At 52.4% G+C, this 18,240-nt stretch overlaps 1 protein-coding gene across 3 annotated transcripts; it reads left to right on the top strand.

Annotated features, from left to right (window-relative positions):
* The first annotated feature begins 1,577 nt into the window (after positions 1–1,577).
* Positions 1,578–17,833, top strand: DVL3 (dishevelled segment polarity protein 3). Of its 3 annotated transcripts, none has more exons than XM_032483233.1 (16): positions 1,578–1,952; positions 7,337–7,406; positions 7,933–8,054; positions 8,175–8,284; positions 8,475–8,610; positions 8,786–8,879; positions 9,093–9,162; positions 9,751–9,890; positions 10,052–10,128; positions 10,244–10,311; positions 10,465–10,614; positions 11,197–11,328; positions 11,509–11,676; positions 14,646–14,861; positions 14,961–15,371; positions 16,263–17,833. In XM_032483233.1, the coding sequence occupies exons 1-16, from the start codon at positions 1,792–1,794 to the stop codon at positions 16,292–16,294; spliced, it is 2,157 nt and encodes a 718-aa protein (XP_032339124.1). In that variant the 5' UTR covers positions 1,578–1,791; the 3' UTR covers positions 16,295–17,833. The 3 variants fall into 3 exon arrangements, with proteins under 3 accessions (XP_032339124.1, XP_032339133.1, XP_032339141.1); XM_032483250.1 differs by lacking the exon at positions 1,578–1,952 and adding an exon at positions 6,992–7,032; XM_032483242.1 differs by lacking the exon at positions 16,263–17,833 and having other exon boundaries at positions 14,961–15,511.
* Positions 17,834–18,240: the final 407 nt, after the last annotated feature.

Genomic DNA, 18,240 nt, shown 5'->3' with positions numbered 1-18,240 from the left:
ACACACTGGAGTGGGGATGAAAATGCGATAGAGGACTACTGTTAAACATCTTTCTTAATGCTATTTGACTAAGCACACATAACAGTTTGATAAAAATTTAAAGGGATATGAGTGAAAATATACCAGGTGTGTGCAGAGGCTAGCAAATGGGTTGAATTGACTAAGTCTAAACTTAAGCCAGGATGTAATGATAAAAATGCTGTAAAGGTAGGTAGAGGTTAAATTATGGAGGGCTTTGAATATCATGCTATAGCTATTGGAAGGGCATTGGGAGATGTGGAGAGGGTTTTGATTGGAAGAGGTGTCTGAAAGAGGTCCTTAGTCTTCAAAAGCTAATTTGACAACAGTATACAAAACGGATTGGGAGGATCCCACACTTGTTACTGTGGCCTGAAAGGACCTATGCAATCTGGTCTCAGTTTACTTTCCAAGCCTCATCTCCCACTATCCCTGTAGTCACAATGGCCTTCTTTTTGTTCCTCAAATTGGGCAAGTTTATTCTTGTCTTGAGCCTTTATGCTTGGCTGTGCCCTCTGCCTGGAATGCTCTTTCCCTAGACCAGACCTTCTTATAGCTGCTTCCTTGTTAGTTCTAGGTCTTAGTTCAAATGGAAGAGGCCTTTTTTGAATACTATTCCTCTTTCCTATCACATCACTCCATTTTATCTTTTTCATAGCATTTGTCACTCTGAAGTTAGTTATTTACAAGCTCTGTGTTCCTCTTTCCAGATGCGTAAAGGTCCTGAGAGCAGCCTTACCTGTCTTGTTTTGCTGTATCTCTTGCAGTATACCTTGCACATAACAGGCACTCAATATTTATTAAACGAATTAAAAGCTGAGGGGTGAGGAGATTTGTCAGGAACCCATTATAACTAGTTCTGGTTTGAGACTTCATGTTCCAGTCACACATGTATCTTCATTCTTGTACTCATTCTGCATTCAATCCATTTATTGAACCACTACTTTGCACCTAAGTACTGAGGTTACGAGGACTCAGATCTCGATCTTGTTCTGTCCTCAGGGAGTTCAGTTTGGTAGACTCGATGACAGCAGTTAATGCTCCTCAACAGACCCTAAAAAGCCATGTAGAGGTCACTTTCCAACCGTCACTTTCCAACAGCGCTGCGTGGTCAGAACAGTGTCCTCCCCCTTTTCTGGGAGCAAAGCGACCCCTGCATTACAACCCTCCCCAGCGGCAGAGAAGCAGCCATCCCCCTTGGGTCTAGAGCAAGAACCTTGAAGAATTCGGGAACGCAGCCATCCTGGAGAGATCTGCCCTTCCATCTCTAAGGGCCTAGGCGACCGCCGCCACGGTCCCCGAGGGCCTGGGGCCGGAGCGCAGGACCGGAGCACCGCCAGGCCGGTGGGCGGAGTGTCCACGGGGTCCAGGCGAGGGCCAGGCCATCTGCCGCTAGGCCAGCGCAGCTCAGCGGCGGCCGGGGGCGGGGCCGCGCCGGGGAGGGGCGGGGCCGCTCCGGGGTCGGGGGAGGGGAGGGGAGGGGACCCGGCCGCAGCCTAGAGCCGGGAGGGCCGTGGCCACCGGAAGAGTCGCCGTCGCCAGTAGAGCCCGGAGAGTGGGGAGCGGAAGCGGTGGCCGCGACGGCGGCAGGCGGCGCTGGGACCCGGGAGCGGCCGAAGAACAAGGGAGCTGGCGCCGCGGCTGGCCGCGGAGCTGGGCTGAGCCGCTGGGCCGCGCCGAGCGCCGCCGCCGCTGCCGCCGCCGCCGCCCGAGAGGCCCGGCCCGGCCGCCCGAGCAGGCAGCGCGCGGGCCGCCGGGCCCGAGGCCGGAGCCATGGGCGAGACGAAGATCATCTACCACCTGGACGGGCAGGAGACGCCGTACCTGGTGAAGCTGCCCCTGCCCGCGGAGCGCGTCACCTTGGCGGACTTTAAGGGCGTTCTGCAGCGACCCAGCTATAAGTTCTTCTTCAAGTCTATGGACGACGATTTCGGGTGAGGATGGCCCCGCCTCGCCTCCGGGGGACCCCGGCCCCTCCGACTTATAGGGGCCCACTCAGCCGGTTCGGACTCCCCTTACTATACTGGTTTCTAGCCCTACGTTGGATTCTAGGGGCGACTCAGCCATTTGGCCCCTGTTGGTTTTTTCCGAGGCTATAGTTCCAGCCCCTCTAGGGACTCTCCTTTGCCTTCTTGTGAGGGACCTTGGCACCCTAGTTTAGGGGATGGTCCAACTCCCTAAGAGCAGCCAGTTCCAGTCCCTTCAGCCCGCTCACGTCCTCAGAGACCAGCTGCCCACACAGACACCCCCCCCCCCCCGCCTCCAGCCGACTCCCGAGCGCGGTCCCCAGCCCTCCTCCTGCCAACGGAGCCACCTTTCTAGCAGAGACTTGGGGTGTTTGGCACTCGGCCTTCACCTTCTCCATCTTTTCAGCTCCACAACTCAGAGCCATATTTGGAGTATCGTGCATCTAAGGGCTATGCTGTGGGTCTTTGAACTGATCGGCGGTGGGGGTGCTCAGGCCTGCAGGTCTGATGTTTATTTTGCTGTCTCCCCTCTCCCCTGCGGGGTGTTAAGGATGTTGTCAGGGAGCAGAGCGCCGCACCTCTTAAGAAGGAGTCCCCACTAGCCCAGGTGCTGATTTCATCACAGAATTGGGGCCTCTTTCCTCCAGATGGTGTCCAAGGGGGAGACCTTGGAAAGAGCCTCCGAGCCTGGATGGGAGGGCCAGGAAGGGTCTTTTAGTGTTCATCTTCCCCTCCCTGGCGGGGTCTTCTCCTCCACCCAGCTGCAGGGCTTTGGACAGGCGGAGTTTGGAAAAGTGACTTCCCCTTTAAGAGGGGATGGAATGTTGGAGCCGGAAGGTTCTGTAGCAGCTGGCCTGGGAGGGGGAGCCTAGCCAATCCCCTCACCACCCCCCAAATCCCAGGGGACTGGGGGAAGGGGGAGGCCCCCACACTAGCCTGCTCCACACTAACTGGGCACTGGGCCTGGAGGCCTGTGGGGAAGGCCTTCCCCAGGCCCTCCAGGCCTAAAGGCCGCCTCTCTAGCGGTAGCCTGAGGCCTACACTGCTCTTTGGAGCTGAGGCCCAGAGCTGAGTGAGGGGAGACATTCTACTCCCCAGTGTTCATCAGCCTGGCTTCTCACCAAGGACCGCGGCCCTCCCAGCTCTGGGAAGCTAGCACCTTCTCTCTCTTCTGCCTGGCATGTTTTGCTGTCAGCTTTCCCCCTGGAACTCAGGGTTTGATGAGCCATGAGATCGTATGTGTGAAAGTGCTTTGTACAGTGGGAAGTGCTATGCTGCTTCTAACCTATTCTTGTTTCTGTTGTTGTTCCCGCCTTGGGGTGGGGTACTCCTGGTGTTGTAATGATTGTCTGGCTACAGTCTACAGATGGACACCCCTGATTGGAAGCTTCTGAAGAGGGATCTATCTGCAAGGGGTGGGAGCAAGGAGGGCAGATGCCTTGGCCTGGTAAGAGAAGAAAGGAGTTAGAAGAGACCAAGATACTGCCTCGGGGTATGGAATAGTGTGCTGGGGCCAGGTGCCTTGAGGGACTAGGCTAGACTTGTGTCTCCACCCCGACCCATCCCAGAGCCCATGGGACCTAGCCCCCACCTTCTAAGCCTAGACCTCTGTGGGCTGCCTCCCACTCTCCCCAGGCTTGCTGTCAAACCAGGCCTAACTGCAGTCATAGAGGGCCCCTACTACATCCACTCACTGTTTACTTAGTACTGTTCTGTAAATCCACTGTCACTCCACGCACTCTTTCTTAGTTTGACCCAATCAATAATATGAAACCACAGGTCTGATTTTCTATTTATATTTCTTTCTAAAATAATGTTAAAAATAAATATTTAACTTTTGAATTAAACATTCATTCAGATACACCTGAAGCCATCTTGCATTCATTAGTGGTACTTGAACCACCCTTTGCAAAATATTAGAGTATGCCATTCTAGCAGGGTTGAGAAGAATGATAAAAATGAAGTGAAGGAGATTATGTTTTTATCCTCAGAGAAATTAATGAGCAGAAGACCTGGTAGGGCTATCTTGTCACAGAGGACTAATTGCTGAGGAATATATATATATATATTTCATTTATTTATCAGACTCTTTTTATGGTGCTTACTGTGTGCTGACACTGATCTAAATGATTTTCAAATCTTTTACTCATTCAATCCTCTTAATAACCCTATGGAATAGGTAGTAATATCCCCAGTTTCTGGATGAGGAAACTAGAGCACAGAAAACTTAAGTAACTTACCCAGAGTCACACAACTAAGAAGTAGCAGATCTTGATTCAACATTAGGAAGCTGGCTCCAAAATCTAAGGCCTTAATCACATAATTGTAGGGATTACTATCATCATCATTTAACAGATACATCCTCTCAAAGAGAAATGTTGAGCCTTGGCAAACTGTAAAGGTGATAGGGCTGCCAGTAGCCCCATGAGAGGTGAGTCAGGCAGAGGCCAGCGACCCTTGCTGACAGATGAGAAAGGGGGTCAGAGGAGAGAGGCTGCTGTCTCCTCAGGCTCTCCAAGCTCACCCTCTGGTGTATAAGGCCTGAGGACTCCTAACTCCCATCTGGTCTCCAGAAGTATTTGTCAAGCTCATGGTAGGCCCAAGCTTCTTACAGTATTTGGGAAATGGCGGAAGAGTAAACATTTTCAACACTGAGGAGATGATGGATGGAAGATCAAGGTACCACTGTTAAAGAGGCCTTGAGCTGTGGCAGGAACAATATGGGAAGTCGGGCCACTAACCCGACTTCCCATGTTGCTTCCCCGCTCCATATCACCACTGGCCTGCCTCTGGGCCTTCTACCTGGAGCAGTTCTCTTCCCTTGTCTTCCCCAGGTCCAAATTCTCCTTTGCTCTGGGTTGGACTTTTAAAGTTATGACACTTATTCCTATTTATCTTCATACGTACTCAGCTCCTAGCCATGACCTGACACTAATACTCAGCAGATGTCAGTCCAGTGAACACATCTGCTGCTGTTACAGCTCTGAGCACTTCCCACTTGCAGTATACTCACATGAACCATGCACTGGACAGTAATCTCCAAGGACAAGGCAGACTCCAGGTCTGATGCTTCTTGAGGTCCATGCAGTGGCAAACACAAAACTTAAAGCCCACTTAGCTCTCGACAAAAGCTTTTTAATTGAATAAACAATGAGTAATAAGCAGATTTATTTCATCCCTGCACTTAGAAACTTACACCTAGTTAGAGTACGGATCCTGCAAAAAAAAAAAAATTGACAAAGTTAGTAACTAGCTTTTATTGTATGCCTGGACCATGCCAGCCATTTACAAATCCCACTTTACCAAGCTGAGACAAAGAGTTAAGAAACTTCTCTAAAATAGGAGGGCTAATAAGTGGCAGAATTGGAATTTAAACCCAGATTTGTCTGATTCCACTTGGGGTGTGTGTGTTTGTGTGTGTGTGTGTGTGAGTGTATAAGTGCTGTGGAACCCTGAGCCATTCAGCTCCATGGTGGGAGGAGGAGGCCTGTCTGAGGTCCCCCAAGGCTGCCGAAGATCAGCTGATCATTGTGAGTCAGCAGAGCCTTGGCGACCTGTCGGTGACCCCCAGAAATAGGGGAAACATCTGTAGCATCGAGCTGTGTGGTGGGGCCTGCCGGGGGATTGGGTGGTGGGGAGTCAGCGGCAGTTTCCCACCACAGGGAGACCCTCTCCAAAGCAGGTCACAGTCCCTGCCATGTGGCCCACATACCCCCTTTTAATTTGAGCCTCAGTTCCCATGGGGGCTATAAGCTTGAGGTAGCCTGTGGTCAGACTGGCTGGTGGGTCTGAGTTATCTCTGTTTCCCTTCTTTCCAGCCTGTTCTGTCTCCAGGCTTTCTGCCATGGTGGGCCTGAATAGGATGATTTGAGCTGCTTTCGTGGGGTCGCTGGGGGGGCTGGAAACCAGAGGAGCCAGAGATGGATGAGAGGGAGGAGGACAGGCTTGGCCTTCGAATTTGGCTATGAGTCCAAGAATGCGAGCATCACAAGAAGGCAAGCACATTCCCAGCTCTGGGCAGGAGCAGCTCCAAGAACAAGGGAGGAACTGGCCTTCCCACCCTCCTTCCTTGCTGTCTTTCCTCTCTGCTCATAACTCCAGGCATGTGTCTTCCTCCTGCCCCTGATCACGGCTTTCCAGCTTTGTGCTCCTAGGGTGTTTGATGCAGTCTGAGGGGCCTCAAACTTTTCTATTCCCTCTCCTGGCCCCAAGCTATAGTTGTGGTCTGATATGTTGCCTCACTGCATGCCCTAGGCCAAACTCCATGCCTCAGACTACATCCTATCACCCCCATGCTCCACATTACTTCCTCCTGCACCCCCACCATCCACACAGACCCACATTGCCTCTGTCACTGTACAGAATAGAATGTGAAATACCGTGGAGAGAATATAGGGTTTGGAGTCAAACTAGCTTGGGGTTGAATTCCAGCTCTGACATCTAGCTCTGTGACCTTGGACAAGTGACAAAATGTTTTTCAGTTTCCTTATTCATAAAATCAGGATCATATTTGCCTATACAATGAGGCTGATGTGACGATTATGCATTCTAACTCTAGGGAGATAAGATAGTATAAATAGGTAAGAATACAGGCTTTGGAGTCAGGGTGACCAGGATTCAAATTCTAGCCTTTTCACTTATTAACAATGTGACTATAGGGGAATTTCTGAACCTACTGAGCCTTCAGTTTCCCCATCTGTATCTATTTCATTGCATTTCTGCGTGTATTAAATGAAATAATAGAAATAAAGTGCTTAACTTAACTTAGTTCGTGGCCATAATCTGTGCTCAATAAATGAGAGCAGTTGTTACTTAGTGTCATAATGGCAATGAAGGATGTTCAGTAAATGCCTTCTCCCCTTCTCTTTCCTAATTTCTTTAAATTTCTCATCCACACCTCCAAGAAGAATGTCAGGATTCCCAACTGAAAAGGGGAGGATAGTAATAAGGGTATGGTTTTTCCTACTTTAGGGACAGAGGGAAAGATAAAATCCAGCCTAGGAGAGCCACATTGGAGATGGATGCAGCTCTCTCAAGATTCTAGAGGGTAACTGCACTCATGGGGGACAGTGATTTGTCAGGTGTGATTTGCAATCACCTGATGACTGAGAGGCAGTTGACTGAGATGACTGATGCCCCAGGAAGGCAGTGGCTTGGGCAGGGCTAGTGTCTTCCTGGTGGTGACAAAGAGCCATCCCTGGGTCACCCCACCCCTGCTCCCATTTGAACAGGCTGGTGCTGGTGGTTTGGTTCCTAGTTTAGGGTGGAGGAACCCCTGAGAAGTTGGGGTTGTGAGGATGCCTCCATTTCCACCCCAGAAAGCTCACTCTGACATCCCCCTTTCCCTACAGAGTGGTGAAGGAGGAGATCTCGGATGACAACGCCAAGCTTCCCTGCTTCAATGGCCGGGTGGTGTCCTGGGTAAGGAGCCCCCCTCAGCCCTCCCTCCACCTGAGTTCCTGCAGTGGCCTGGATGGAGGAAAGGCATTGCTGAAACTGTGGTCTTTTGCTTCAGTATTTGAATCTTCCTTGAGTTTTCTAAATGAACTGTCTCTCACCCTAGAGTCTGTAGCCTTGGTGAAGAGAGGGGGAGGAGTTGTGGGAAATGGGGAAAGGGAAAGACAGAAACACATTGGAGACAAAAAGTCTCCTATGTCCTTTGAAGCACTTTGTCGTAGGTTCCCTTCTATTACCTGTTGACTTCTACCATGGACCTCTGACCCTTGTTCTCTGCCTCCATCCAACTTCCCCAGCCCATGCCTCATGGCCTCCCCATCAGCCCACCAGTGGGTCCGTTCTTCATCTTAGCTGACCTTGCACAGTCCTGTCTCTTCTCCCTCCATGTGCCCTGCTTCATTCTCCCCAAGTCTTCGTGTCCTGCTGGAAGCCTATCCCCTTTTCCCTGGGGCCCCTGCACTCTTCTACCCATGCATTTTGTCCCCATCAGCTGGTGTCGGCTGAGGGCTCGCACCCAGAGCCAGCTCCCTTCTGTGCTGACAACCCATCAGAACTGCCACCACCCATGGAGCGCACGGGAGGCATTGGGGACTCCCGGCCCCCATCCTTCCAGTGAGTGTGACATGGGGGTGGGGAGGGCCCATGGGAGAGGGCTGCGTCAGCTCAGCTCAGGGCTGGGGGAGGGAGCCCCCAGCCTGCCCCCTCCCCCACGAAGACATCTCTTCCCTGCAGCCCTCATGCTGGTGGGGGCAGCCAGGAGAACCTGGACAATGACACAGAGACCGACTCCCTGGTGTCTGCCCAGCGGGAGCGGCCACGCCGGAGGGATGGCCCCGAGCACAGTGCGTCTTCCCTGAACAGACACCTTCCCCACCAATTACCTCCCCAGAGCTTCCACTCAGCTACACACCCCTTTGCCCTACTCCCTGAGCTCTGGATATGCCTGGCCCCAGTGCAGCCCCTGGCCTGTCCCTCTCCTCCCTTCCCTCCTGCATGGGGCACTGTGAACCCAGCTGCCTCCATCCCCTGCAGCAACCCGGCTAAATGGAACTGCAAAGGGGGAGCGGCGGCGAGAGCCAGGGGGTTATGATAGCTCATCCACCCTTATGAGCAGCGAGTTGGAGACCACCAGCTTCTTTGATTCGGATGAGGATGACTCCACCAGCAGGTGGGGCTTTGGTTTCATGGGTACTGTGGGGCGTGACCCTGGAGGAGCTCTGAACCCTGAGGACGCTGGGCCCCTGGGTGGGATGTAGGCTTTGTGGTGAGGACCTGGGCCCTGTGGTGCCTCTTACGGGGCAGGGCTGGGCCAGCCTGGTGGGGAACGACTGTGGGCCCCACAGGTTCAGCAGCTCCACAGAGCAGAGCAGCGCCTCACGCCTGATGAGAAGACACAAGCGGCGGCGGCGGAAGCAGAAGGTTTCGAGGATTGAGCGGGTACGGGGCTGAGATGCTGGGGGGGGTGGGGAGACCAAGCCCTCCTGCCCAGGCAGGGCCAGGGTTTGTGCCTCCTTAGATCCCTCCCCTTGGGTCATGGTTTGGAACCTTAGAGGGGAGGTGGTGCTGAGGGCTCACCTCGATGAGGAGCTAGGTGGGAGCAGCAAGGTCCTGCCACCCTTGCCTGCTGCTCAGGGCCTCTGTTTCTTCCAGTCCTCGTCCTTCAGCAGCATCACGGACTCCACCATGTCACTCAACATCATCACAGTCACTCTCAACATGGGTGAGTCTGGTGAAACATCACTCTTGAGCACCTGCAACATGCCAGACACTGAGAGGCACAGGATATGTCCCCTGCCCTCAAGGAGCTGTCTTTCATAAGCATAAACTGGTATATAAACCAGTCATTTCAGTATCTCATGATCAGGGCTATGAGAGAGAAGCACAGAGAACTGTGGAAGCAGAGAATGACATCCAGGAAGGCTTCCTAGATGAAGTGATTCCTCCTCCCACGCCCATTTTTCAGCCATTGCATTCTTGTTGTCTGATTTCTGCCCTAGGTGCTCTTCTTTAGGAGATAGCTGGATATAGTGAAAAGAGTCCCAACTTTGGAATTTAAATCTGAGTTTTAATCTTGGCTCTGCCACTTCAATTCTCTGAACCTCAGTTGCCTGCTCTGTAAACTGGGCATGAGTCCCTACCTCACAGCCAATAAGGATTAAATGAAGGCATATTTGAGCATGCCAAATACAGTGCCTGATTTGGGTTTAATAACTGTTAATTTTTGTCCCTTTCTACACTTTTCTAATGAGGGGCTTGGAATTTGGGTAGGAACCTTGCTCCCCTCTCAAGGTCTTATTACTACCTGTAGAAAAGTATAACTTCTTGGGCATCTCCATTGTGGGCCAAAGCAACGAGCGTGGTGACGGAGGCATCTACATTGGCTCTATCATGAAGGGTGGGGCCGTGGCTGCTGATGGACGCATCGAGCCAGGAGATATGCTCCTACAGGTACCATTGCCCACCGTGGGTGGTGGTGTGGACAGGGATGGGGTCCATGCCCTCTGTACCCTGATTCTTAGTAGGGGAAGACCTCCTGGCCCACCAAGCTCAGCCTCCCTACCCACCTCCCCTACACCACTGCTCATCTCATCTCTGGTCCTCTTTCCCAGGTAAATGAGATCAACTTTGAGAACATGAGTAATGATGACGCGGTCCGGGTACTGCGGGAGATTGTGCACAAACCAGGGTATGGCTGGCATGGGGCACTGGGGAGGAGGGGGCAGGCATTCCTGGCTATTAGGCAAGGGGCTTGGTTTGGCCTCCACACATCCTGCCCTCACTAGAGACACCCTTGCTTTCAGGCCCATCACCTTGACTGTAGCCAAGTGCTGGGACCCAAGTCCACGTGGTTGCTTCACATTACCCAGGAGTAAGTGGATGGGGCACTTGCCCTAAAGCTGATGCTTGACATACATGAGCCCTGTCTCTCCTTCCTCTGTGTTACCCTGAACCCTCACACCTATCCTGTTGGGCCCAGCAGTGGGCAGGGTGGGCAGCCCCTGACTCCTCATCCTCCCTGCAGGTGAGCCCATCCGGCCCATTGACCCCGCAGCCTGGGTCTCCCATACTGCAGCCATGACCGGCACCTTCCCTGCCTACGGCATGAGCCCTTCCCTGAGCACCATCACCTCCACCAGCTCCTCCATCACCAGCTCCATCCCTGACACAGAGCGTGAGTGTCCAACCCTGTCCCCTGGGCCCAGAGACAGCGCCAGCTGGGAGGGACTGATGAAGGCCCACGTGGAGACTCTTGGTTGAGCGTCAGAGGGGCTGGAGAGGGGACTCAGTTCATTCCAGCTACCTCACTCTGCAGCTTCCCTCAGTGGACACCAACCCTCACTAAAAAGAGTTTGCTTATGAACGTGTACTGAGCACCCAGTGAGCCTGTTTCCCCTTGTAAAATGGGACTAATGATATGCACTTTACCAGGTTCCTGGGGGTTTAATGAGAGATGACAAGTAAAGCATCAATCACAGTGTGTGGCATAAAGTAAGCATTCAATAAATGACTGCCTTTTTATTATCATAGGACGCATTATACACTGTGCTAAGTACCTTCATTTACATTATTTAATTCTCTCTTCAGATGTCCTTGTAAAATTGATATTAAAGTTCCTATTTTTATAGAAGGGGAAACTGAGTGTCCAAGAAGTTGGTAATTTGTCCAACATTGGTCCCTATTATTAGGTGGTAGAGCTGGAATGTAAACTCCTGTGTACCTTACTCCATAGCCCCATTCTGCCTCCTACCCCCAGGCCTAGATGACTTCCACCTGTCCATCCACAGTGACATGGCCGCCATTGTAAAAGCCATGGCCTCCCCTGAATCCGGGCTGGAGGTCCGTGACCGCATGTGGCTCAAGATTACTATCCCCAACGCTTTCATCGGTGAGAGGATCCCATGGTGGGATGAAGGATGGGGTGGAGAGTGGTGGGGCAGGGCAGGCCAGAGGTCAAAGAACTCCCTTGGGCCACTCCTTTGAGCTGGAACCAGCCTCATAGTTTCTGTGAGGCCAGTTGAGCCCAAGTCATCTGGGCCTTCCAATAAAGTGGTGGCCTTGCTCTCAGGCTCAGATGTGGTGGACTGGCTGTACCACAACGTCGAAGGCTTCACTGACCGGCGAGAGGCCCGCAAGTATGCCAGCAACCTGCTGAAAGCCGGTTTCATCCGCCACACTGTCAACAAGATCACCTTCTCCGAGCAGTGCTACTACATCTTTGGCGACCTCTGTGGCAGTGCGTTCCTCTCCCACCTTGCCCTTTCTCCTGGCTGGGAGTGGGGAGGTACCTAGGGATGTGGCAGTGGACTCTAGGGAACCCAGATGGGGGGCAGCAGAGCTAGGGGAACCTCAAGACCTGAGAGTTCTGTGGTAGAAGCAGAGCCCAGTCCGGCCTCTTCACCTGGCGTGCCCCCCCTCCCCCCCCCGCCTTGGGGCTGGCATTTTTCTGAGTGCCTGCTCTGTGCCTGGCACCATGCTGATGGTTTCTAAAGCATCATCTCACTCTCTCACTGAATCCTCACGACGTCCCCCACAACCCTTGGGGAGATGGATTACTATGCTTATTTTCAGATGAGGAAACTGAGACTTGTAGAAGTAGTCCACCCCAGGTTTTGCACTAGAGGCAGAGGAGCTGGGCTTTGGATCTAGGACTTTCTGGCTCCAGAGCCGTTTTGTCTCCCACTGTCTGGGGCTGCCCTAGGTGTGTGATGCTGCAGAAACATTGTCTCAGCAAGGCCAGAGTTCCTAGCTTTGGCCCCTGTTCACCCTCCCAGCACCAAGTGGGTTCCACCAAGGCAGGACCTGGGGCTGGCCTGAGGCCCCAAGTCCACAGGGGTCTGAGGACCCCTGAGGGTGGGTTGAACCTTGGGATGAAGCTGGAGAAGCTGTCAAGGCCAGGTTGTAGAGGACTTTGTAAGCTGTACCAAGGAGTTTGGACTTGATCCTGAGAGAGTACAAAGCCAGTGAGGGTTAATTAAGTAGGAGAGGTCTGCAGAGAACCCCCTTCTCCCGAGCCTGTGGACAGCCCTTGGGAAGGTGAGTCCTCAAAACAGACAGGACAACAGTGCTCAGGAGCTGAAGCCCAGCCCCAACAGCCACCTCTGCATGAGGGAGCCTTCTCTCAGCCCAGTGGTAGAGTCCAAAAGCTAACTCTTAAAATGCTTCATATTAGGTTCTAGGGACTAGAAAGACTATTTCTGCAGAGCACAAGTCCCTGAGGGAAGGTGGGGTCCCTGGGCCTCAGCAGCTTTGGCATGGCCGCATACAGTAGTGATAGATACATAGGGTATGGAGTTAGACAGTTTTTAGTTCAAATTTTAGCTCCACCCTTACTGTGTGAATGTGAGGAAGTGACACAGCCTCTCAGTGCCTCATTATCTCTATCTGTAAGATGGAGGTATTAGTAAGAACCTGTCTCATAGAGAGCTGTTTTGAAGATGATATAAGATAATGTATATAAAGCTTTTAGCACCATTTTTGGCCCATAGGAAGGGCTCTAAAAAATGTTGCCCATTTATAATACATTTAGTTGATTCTAAGATGAACATTTTTTTTTCACATTTCAGTATCTCTGAAATTGGAGTGTATCTTATAATCAGTGGCTTCTTAGACTCAATCTAATGTAGTTATTATCATTATTAGCAGAAGTTGACCCTGGCCCCAAACCTTCAGGGGTACCTAAAGCTTCTCAGGATAGCTGTGACTTTTGCTCAAGAGACATTGTTCCATCCCAGGGGCCTTCTGGGTATTCTACCCTTGGACCAAGTCCACCAGAGGCCCAGCTCAGGGAGATGCTGACAGAACGGACCTTTTCCCTCTCACTGCCTGAGGTCTCCTCAGCTGGGAGTATGGCAGGCTCAAAGGGAGGAGCTGGGGACCTGGGTAGCCCCAGAAGCACACAGTCACTCCCCTTGGGACGACAGCCTGGCAGCTGTAACCAGCTCTTTGGGCATGAACCAAGGCAGGCCCCTGCTTCCCATATACCACCCCTCATGCTAGCTGCTGGCCTTGACAGGTTGATAGTTTGGCTGGTAGACTCCATAGGCTGCTGCAGTCCTCTCTCCTGGCCTCTTCTCCCCTGTAAGTTTGGGCCAGCTCCCTAAAGACCTTAGAACAAAGGGCTCAGTCTGTATCTGGCAGCTGGCTCCTAGAGCAATTACAGCTGTCTCAGAGCCTTGAGACCTGGTAAGATGGGGTGTGAGCAAGGGGTGTCCCGAGCAGTTCTTCCAGGTAGTTCCAGCACTGGTGGGAACCTATGCACAATTTATGGGGGGGAGCGAGAGTCATGAAAGAAGTAATGTTAATACAGTGACTCAAGTGCTGAGAAGAATCAGACCTGGCTGGGAATGGGGTGGAGAGCACAGAGAAGGCATCTAAGTTGTTCTGTTTCTGGACCCTTCCACCCCACTCCCACCCTCCCCAGCAGCACCATAAAATTGATCTGGGCCAAGGGCCTTCTGTTTGGGGAGGCTCTGAAAAGCTGTATGTTTATTCTGACTTTTAATGGTTTTTTTTTTTTTTAGTCCCAAGTGAGTAGGGAGGGCAAAATTTCACCTAAATTTCCCTAAACTGCTCCCTAGTCCTTAGTAATGATATCTAGAAAGTTAAGGAGAGAGAAAATAAGCACCTCTTCACTTCTGCTCTGGCTGTAGTTTGGGATGGTCATTTAACCTATCTGGACTTCACTTTCCTCATCTGGAAAAAATGTGACTAATACTTTCGTCATAGAGTTGTGGTAACGTTTGCATAAGATGCATTGCAGGTATGCAGTACCTGGTGTCTGTCTGGTATTTCAGCCTCCCACATTCCCTCCCTCCCTTTTACCCTCTAAGTGAACAGAGGAGAAAATTGCCAAATGCAAGTTTTGACCCTTCTTCCAGTCCACTGAGGAAGGAGGAGAAACTGCCAAAAGCTTGGTAGTGGGCCTCCAGGGAACTGGAATTTGGCCCTGAGCATCTGAAATGGTGACTCAGGGCCTTCCTGGGGATGATTTTCTTTGGGGCTGGCTCTTCAGGGACTCCCTCCCGCCACCTACCAGAGGTGGCGGGAGGGAGTCTGATGGAGTGAGAGGTCTCTGGCCTGGCCTCCTCCCGTTCCTGCAAGACACTGTCACTGCTGTCGCTGTCTTCCCAAACGCTCTCAACCACCTTAGGCTGAGGACATCTCTGCTGACCCAGCTTGTTCGCCCTCTCCTCCCCTCTACAGACATGGCCAACCTCTCCCTCCACGATCATGATGGCTCCAGCGGTGCCTCTGATCAGGACACACTGGCCCCTCTGCCGCATCCGGGGGCCGCCCCTTGGCCCATGGCTTTCCCTTACCAGTACCCGCCTCCCCCGCACCCCTACAACCCACACCCAGGTTTCCCGGAGCTGGGGTACAGCTATGGCGGGGGCAGCGCCAGCAGTCAGCACAGTGAAGGTAAGGCAGCGGGGGCCGTGGAGGGGGCCACAGGCGAGACCCATGCTTCTCTGCAAGCTCTTGAGTGTCCCCCACCCCATCCCTGCCTGTCCCCTACAGGCAGCCGAAGCAGTGGCTCCAACCGCAGCGGCAGCGACCGGCGGAAGGAGAAGGACGCGAAGGCCGGGGACTCGAAGTCCGGCGGCAGTGGCAGCGAGTCGGACCACACGACCCGCAGCAGTCTGCGGGGGCCGCGGGAGCGGGCACCCAGCGAGCGCTCGGGTCCTGCCGCCAGCGAGCACAGCCACCGCAGCCACCACTCGCTGGCCAGCAGCCTGCGCAGCCATCATACGCATCCGAGCTATGGCCCCCCTGGAGTGCCCCCTCTCTACGGCCCCCCCATGCTGATGATGCCCCCACCGCCCGCGGCCATGGGGCCCCCGGGAGCCCCTCCTGGCCGCGACCTGGCCTCCGTGCCCCCTGAACTGACCGCCAGCAGACAGTCCTTCCGCATGGCCATGGGAAACCCCAGTGAGTTCTTTGTGGATGTGATGTGAGCAGGGCCCCTCCCCCACTTCCATCCCACCCCGCCCTGGGCCGGCTGCGTCCCTCTCTCCGTCCGTCTTTTTTACTTTGGTACCTGAAAGGGAAATAAACGGAACTAAATCCAGGCGCGCTAACTGCTCGCTGGGTGCAGCCAGGGAGGGGTGCACTCACTGATCCCCACTGCAGCCCCTAACCTGCCACCGGCCCCAGCTTGTCCCTCTGCCCACTAACCGCTGCGCAGGACTTCCTAGGATCCTTCATGTCCCAGCGACCCGACTTGCTGGTGCTGATCCTTACTCTTCTCCCTTCTATCTCCCTCTCCCTACAACATATACATACTTAAGGAATTGACCCCATCAGTGCCCTTGAGTGCCTGCAGACCCCTAAACCCCGCTTTCCCCTCCTCCCCTCACCCTCAGTTCCTTTTCACCATTCATTCCAGGTGCATCATCTGCATCATCCCTCTATTAACCCCATCGCCTCAGGCATGTGTGCCATCTCTTGACTTTTCCCCTTTCATACTGACACACAAAAGACTTGCTTCATCTGCCCCTACTCCTAACTGTCCCTGGCTTGCTGCCTCAGTCTTGACCCCTAGAGGTGTAGTCTCCTCCAGTAACCATCCACATTAACCTTGCCTGTGTTCGGCCTTAGCAGAAGCCGAGGGGACCCCCTTCAGTTGCCTGAGCTGCTAGTGGATTCCAGAGAACCTCTCTACTCTATGCCCATACCTCTCCCTCCCCTCCCATGCCTGCTTTGTGTGCTGGTTCCTTCAGACCCCTAACCTACTAACCAGCAGGCTCATCTCACTTCTGAGCCTGAAACATTTCTTTTCTTTCTTTTTTCCTCCCCCAATTTTTCCTGGGCCTGGAGCAGCCAAGAATTTCGGGCTGTTCGACTTTCTCTGAGCCCCCCACTCTGCGAGGGGAGGCCCAGCCTCCGAGGAGACCAGGAGCCCTGCTTCAGCAGCCCCTCAGAACTTCCCAAGGATATTCAGCCCCCACACCCCACAATCAACACATGTTGAGTCACTAGGCTTCTGGGGAGTGCTCCAGCCTCTGACCCATGTGTGAAAGACTCTCTTCCCCTTCCCCCCAGAGAGCTAACACACAGACTCTCTGTCTTCTACACACACACTACACACACACCTATGCAAGTTCACTTAAGTCTAAGGGCTGGTCCCTGACCAGAGGGCTGGACCCTCTCTCCCAGTCGTCTCCCAGGAGGTTGTGGGGCTGGTCCCCTGACTTCTCTCACTTTCCTCATAGCCCTCAAACCTTCCACACATGTCTTCCTATCTGGATAAAGCCCATAAGCTGGGTCTCAGGTTGGGCTTAGCACAGGATTTCCCCAGGCAACTGTTCTCATCCTGCCCCCCACCCCACACACCTTTCCCCATTTTCACAATCACCATGATAACCCAGAGTGAGGTTGGGCAGGGGGACTTCTGGGACTTCCAGACAGAATGCCAAGTTTTGTTTTTTATCTTATTCTCTCCTTTAAGCAGATCATGACTTTCTCTATAAGCCTCTTCTGTAAATTCTGGCTCACCTAGATTTCCATACTTTTAGGACTGGAGTGTCAAGAGTAAGATGAAGTCTTAAGCTTCAGGCTTTGGGGCAAAGCAGGATAGGGGCATTTTGGCATTCATTGATTTAACAAATATTCCCTGGGGTTTTTGGTGCATGAGGTCTGTGTTAGAAGTGTAACTCAATCTTGCTTACCTTCTGGGAGTTCTAGGTTTGCTCCCAACCCAGACCATGGTTTCCTCTAGCCACCACTTTAGGGCTGCCTCCTGTACTTCTCTTCCTCCTCTGATTCTGCCGTATCTGACTGCTCTTGAGGATTCCTCCACTATTGCTCATGCCTTCAGGGTCCCTGTATTCTATCTTTGGTCCACTTCTCTTTCCTCTCTCTTTACTCCCAAAATGGTGTCACCCACACTGATGTCTTCAACTGCCACTGATATATGCTGTGATTCCCAAATATATATCTCCAGCCCTAACTTCCCTCTATCTTTAGATCTGTATTTTTACCCACTGGACATCTCCATAGACATGTCCATATGGACTCAACTCATTTCCCCGACCAGGTATGTTCCTCCTGCATTCCAATTCTGGTTACCTTCGCACTCTGCATAGGCTCACCAACTAGAAACATTCATGGGCTTAAATTCCTTCCCATATCTTACTAGTCAGTATATCATATACATTCCACTCCAACAGTCTTTCTTAAGTTTGGCCCTTCCTCTCCCCTCTGCCTCTACTCTAGTTCACAGGAGCATGGGATTTGGAGTCAGGTTGTTATGGGTTTGAATCCCAGCTATACTTTTGGTTGCGTGATAGGAGAGTTATTTAACCTCTCTGAGCCTCAGTTTCCTCATATGTCAAAATGACGATAATAATACCTACCTCACAGGGTTGTTGTGAGGATTAAAATTAGATATTGTACGAAAAGTGCCTAGCACAGTGCCTGGCACACAGTAGAATAGGTGCTCAATAAATGGTAGCTATTATTATTATTATTACCATCATCATTATTATTGTTTACTCTAAATTAATAGGGGTTTAGGGTGTGTATTGAGGACAAAGCTTTTGGAAAGGTGGGAGTGAAACCTTGAGTGCTGCTTCAAGGATTAGAAGTGCCTGCATTCAATCACTTAATAGCTTAAGGATGTAACCACAATTTGAGGGAAGCCAGATCTTCATCCTGCCATATTCTGGCTTCTAGCAGGAGGGTGCTAGGGACAGTAAGGTTTGCAAGTAGATTTGCCCTTTCTTCCCCTCTTCTTCCATGGTGGGCTCAGCCCTGCCTAGAGAAGGCAGCAGGGTACTCTCCCTACAGAAAGGGAAGA

Source organism: Camelus ferus, chromosome 1, assembly GCF_009834535.1.
Source record: "Camelus ferus isolate YT-003-E chromosome 1, BCGSAC_Cfer_1.0, whole genome shotgun sequence".
In the NCBI taxonomy this organism is placed as follows: domain Eukaryota; kingdom Metazoa; phylum Chordata; class Mammalia; order Artiodactyla; family Camelidae; genus Camelus; species Camelus ferus.
The sequence above is the reverse complement of the archived record's forward strand: the minus strand, read 5'-3'. Positions and strand labels throughout refer to the sequence as shown.

Bases quoted from the DNA above. Each gene is read 5' to 3' on its own strand.
- DVL3 (XM_032483233.1), top strand. From the start codon at position 1,792: ATGGGCGAGACGAAGATCATCTACCACCTGGACGGGCAGGAGACGCCG. The intron at 9,891-10,051 runs GTACCATTGCCC...CCTCTTTCCCAG, and splicing joins CAGGAGATATGCTCCTACAG to GTAAATGAGATCAACTTTGA. The intron at 14,862-14,960 runs GTAAGGCAGCGG...TGTCCCCTACAG, and splicing joins CAGCAGTCAGCACAGTGAAG to GCAGCCGAAGCAGTGGCTCC.